This window comes from Penaeus chinensis, chromosome 22 (assembly GCF_019202785.1).
Source record: "Penaeus chinensis breed Huanghai No. 1 chromosome 22, ASM1920278v2, whole genome shotgun sequence".
NCBI lineage: Eukaryota > Metazoa > Arthropoda > Malacostraca > Decapoda > Penaeidae > Penaeus > Penaeus chinensis.
Window position 1 is genome coordinate 4,561,518 of NC_061840.1, and position 4,355 is coordinate 4,565,872.

The 4,355-nt window shown below is 43.0% G+C and overlaps 1 protein-coding gene across 3 annotated transcripts; it reads left to right on the plus strand.

Moving 5' to 3' along the window:
- The first annotated feature begins 486 nt into the window (after window positions 1–486).
- Window positions 487–3,219, plus strand: LOC125037062 (location of vulva defective 1-like). 3 transcript variants are annotated; one of them, XM_047630043.1, is made up of 2 exons: window positions 487–1,018; window positions 1,581–3,219. In XM_047630043.1, exons 1-2 carry the CDS (start codon window positions 680–682, stop codon window positions 2,451–2,453), a joined length of 1,212 nt encoding a protein of 403 aa, XP_047485999.1. In that variant the 5' UTR covers window positions 487–679; the 3' UTR covers window positions 2,454–3,219. The 3 variants fall into 3 exon arrangements, with proteins under 3 accessions (XP_047485999.1, XP_047486001.1, XP_047486000.1); XM_047630045.1 differs by having other exon boundaries at window positions 490–1,018; window positions 1,623–3,218; XM_047630044.1 differs by having other exon boundaries at window positions 491–1,018; window positions 1,620–3,217.
- The last annotated feature ends 1,136 nt before the right edge of the window (window positions 3,220–4,355 follow it).

Here is a 4,355-nt window from a genome sequence, read left to right on the forward strand (position 1 = left end):
AAGCGTGTAAAGGATTAATGTGCATAAACTGACGGTTTAACTTCCTCAGTGTAGTGTACTTGCCTCGCATTCATACAGCGATTAAGACGTTACATACGAAGGAACGGTCGAGACACAAGGAAATCATTATACAGTAATAGTAGTGATAATGGTAATAAGAGTAATGTAAATAATAAAAATGATAATGTGTGTTTCATTCAGATGACAGAGGGGAATAACCGTAAAATGTCTAAATAACCGTGGCTAATTGACTTGTTTACTGTACATGAAGTCACGGGTGGAAACTAAAAGGTATGTAATACCGACCACCATGTTACATTTACGTCATCAGAACCGCTTCTGAGCACCACTACATGAGTGTTATTATCTGCCAAACGACCAACTGACACCTCATCCGCCAAGCCTTTGACAGTGGAATTTAAGAATGTTCCCACGACGCCTTCCACCGGACATCCGTTGTCCTGGGCACTCCGCGGTGGCACCAAACGATCTCTAGTGCCAGCCGAGGTGCCAGGATGTCTGTGACTCATGAGGTTGTGTATATATCCGGAGGTTCGTTGCTGCAGGAGACGGATAGTGAGAGTCAGAGGCGGACCGCTGCGAAGTGCTGAGCTCCTTTAAGCAATGCCTAATCCACAAGGCCAGTTCAAGTAGTGACATTCCCTTAGTGAGATCCTAAATGCGAATGAAAATGTGCCGTAAAGGTCCACCAAGTAGCATCAGACTGGGTTTGGTCCTGTCCCTGATTCTGGCCAGCCTCCACGTCTGCGCAGGGGCTCCACTCCTGCACAGTCGCCGAAAGATGCTCCCCGGGGACTTCCATGCGACCAGCCCTCGCGTAGATCCTCCAAGCGTGCGGACTATGGGAAACATTATCTTCCGGAAAGATGGTGTTTATCTTTCCAACACGAGAGATTCAGGCGTTAGAGGACACCAAGAGCTTATCAGCGAAGGCGATGACTTGACACTTGAGGAAATGAGAGGAATACTTTACAAAGAAAGGGAGGTGCTGAGACAGGTAAGGCGGCTTTTCCTGGACTGTCAAATCAAGTGCTGCGGACGAATTGTGTGTAGAAAACGCATGAATGAGTCCATGACTGCACGACAGGTGCAGTTGGCACCTTTCGTTTAAATCTTTACCAGAATCACAGCAGAGCCAATAATGTATATATATATAATGACCGAAATGTACACACACACACACGCATTCTCATATACACACACACGCACGCACCCACACCCACACCCACACCCACATCCACATCCACATCCACATCCACATCCACATCCACATCCACATCCACACACACACACACACACACACACACACACACACACACACACACACACACACACACACACACACACACACACACATACAATCTCTGGTTAGATGGTTAGATAGATTCCCCAGCACACATACACACACGTGTGCGCAAGCCTGGTAGACTCACAGAATGAAAGAGAAAAATAGAAAGATTGCCCTTATAAATAGAGCCATTCATATCATCATACACGCGCGTGGGTATAAGAATCTTCGTGATTGTGCGTGTAATGTATGCTTGATTTCCATCGTTCAGGCTAAGATAGAGCTGAGAGACGCGTTTCTTCTCCCACAGCAGAGGTCTCACCGAACACGCCATCACCACAGCAGAAAGCATCATCACAGACGAGGCAGACACAGCGAAGAGAGAAGAGGGAAAGGACACAGAAGCCGAGAGAAGAAAGGAGGAAGAAGCAGAGAGAAAAAGGGTGGAAAGAAGAGTAAAGGGAAAAGAGGAAAGGGAAGAAGCAAAGAGAGGAGGCACAGCAAGGAGAGGAGAGGAAGACGAGGGAGAGACTCGGGTAGTGAAGAGTGGCTTGGCCGGATCCCTGACTTATGGCCTCGAAGGACGACGCCCAAGACAGCAGCGCCTTCTGCCACGCCTTCTGCGACCACGCCCACGACCCAACCTACAACCACCACAACCACGCCCTCAACCACAACCACGCCCTCAACTACAACCACCACAACCACGCCCTCAACTACAACCACACCTTCCATTACCACCACGAGGACCACGACCACGCCTGCGACTACAACCATAACAACCACGCTACCAACTACAACCACAAGAACCACAACCACGCCCTCAATCACAACCACGACCCAATCTACAACCACCACAACCACGCCCTCAACCACAACCACGCCCTCAACTACAACCACCACAACCACGCCCTCAACCACAACCACACCTTCCATTACCACCACGAGGACCACGACCACACCTGCGACTACAACCGTAACAACCACGCCACCAACTACAACCACAAGAACCACAAGTACGCCTGCAACTCCGACCACAACCGCCACGCCTTCGCCCACAACCACAACCTTTGCATTCACGTTTCCCGACGGACAGCCTCTGACGCTCGAGCCCGACGCTGAGACCATCATTCCGCTGCTGTAGGCGTTTTATTAGCGTTAGTTTTAGAAGCATTGTTATCATCATTATTATTGCTGTTGTTGGTATATTACTACTGTTATTATTATTATTATTATTATTAGTGTTAGTAGTAGTAGTAGTATCATCACCATCATTATCAGCAGCATCACCATCACCATCATCACTATTACCATTACCATTTCCGTTTTTATCCTCATCATCACCATTATCATTATCATCACCACTATCATCATTAATTTTAGTATTAGTATTATCAATACTTTACTGATGATGTGACGATTGACTATGATCATTATCTTGACTTCCATCGTTATTGTTATCATTATTACAATTGTAATTATCATTGTCATTACTACTTTTATTATTAGCACTAGCGGTAGTAGCAGCGTATTAAGGATAGTCGTAGAAGCGGTAGCAGCAGCGGTCGTATTTAATAGAAATAATCACAAGTAGATATTCTGGTCGTGTGGATGGCAATGGTTAGCTGAAAGATCTTAATGGATGGTACTTTTCCGTAAATGAATGTGATCACGATGTAATATGATCTTGTGTTACACGCTTTATCTTAAGGAATGTAAATATATAGATAAAAAAAAAAATAATTGTATGTTAAAAAATGTTGAAATTACAATAATCCTGCAATTAGTGTTTAATGATGGCACTTGACAGTACTACTCCTAAGAAATAAGATAAAGACAAAGCAGTGACTTGTCTTATTAGTGTTTAACAAAACAGGATCTTTATATACATTGTACATTATGGCATAAAAAAATTAATACCTAATGAAATCTATATGTCAATTTGTTTGTTTGTCTCCAGACTTTTAACAACGCAAATGGACTTACATCTCTGAGTTCTTTTAAATCGTTTTGTAAATGTCGGCGTCAGAAAATGTTAGATTTGTCACCGTTAGGGAAAAAATACTGCACAATTTATGATACGAAACGATTCCATTGTAAATATGTTGGTTATTTTGAGTCTATGCCCAACCGCGTGATAATAACGCTACAGAAAACGGAATTATTTTATAGGGGTGTCTATCTTATTGAAATAAAAATAATGGCATGAGGAGAAAAATATGTTTACGTCTTTATACATGCTAACACAAACACACACGCACGCACGCACGCACAAACCATAGTAATCTGGCTAGATATGAAAACATGCTATACGATAGAATTTTATATCGTTTCAGTTAATAATTTCGCCCATCAAGAAACTACGAAAGGAATCTTAAGATTTTTTCTCGGTAACCTTCCCTATCTATCAACATCAAACATCGGCGACGGCAGGGTAACACCACAGCACAACTTCCTAAATGACTAATCCCTGCAGTAGGATTAGGGCATAGCGTAGGATTTTAGGATTAGTTGGTACGACCAGGTGTGACTTTCTCTTCTACGTCAGGGGAGGGAACATTGATGGCGAGCAGTGCCTTTGCAACTTTGCATACGGAACACTTTTACGGCTTGATACACACGGGAGCTCACTTAGGCCTATTTGGGAAGCGGTGTCTGCTAGGTGCAAAAACGTTTTGTTATATGCTTGTTGTCTTAGTTGCATATGCATTTTATTGCATAGTGAAGCAGAATACTGATTTTTTAAATACGGTAATGGCAGTGATCATAATAATAGTGAAAATGACACTAACAACGAATATGATAAAAAGTAATGATAATGATAACTGTAATAATAAATATGTTGGTGATAATGGTTTTAATAGCGCTAATAATAATGTTTAAAATGTTAATAATGATATAATGATAATTATCATTTACATTATCATAATCATACTAGAAATTATGCAATGATAATCAGTCAGTCAATTGAGGTTCGCGAAGCTCTAGATTGGGAGCCGGTTTTTAATGCTCAAGAGAAGGGGGGGGGGGGGGGGGGGGGGGGGCA

Bases quoted from the DNA above. Each gene is read 5' to 3' on its own strand.
- LOC125037062 (XM_047630043.1), top strand. From the start codon at position 680: ATGCGAATGAAAATGTGCCGTAAAGGTCCACCAAGTAGCATCAGACTG. The intron at 1,019-1,580 runs GTAAGGCGGCTT...TCCATCGTTCAG, and splicing joins AAAGGGAGGTGCTGAGACAG to GCTAAGATAGAGCTGAGAGA.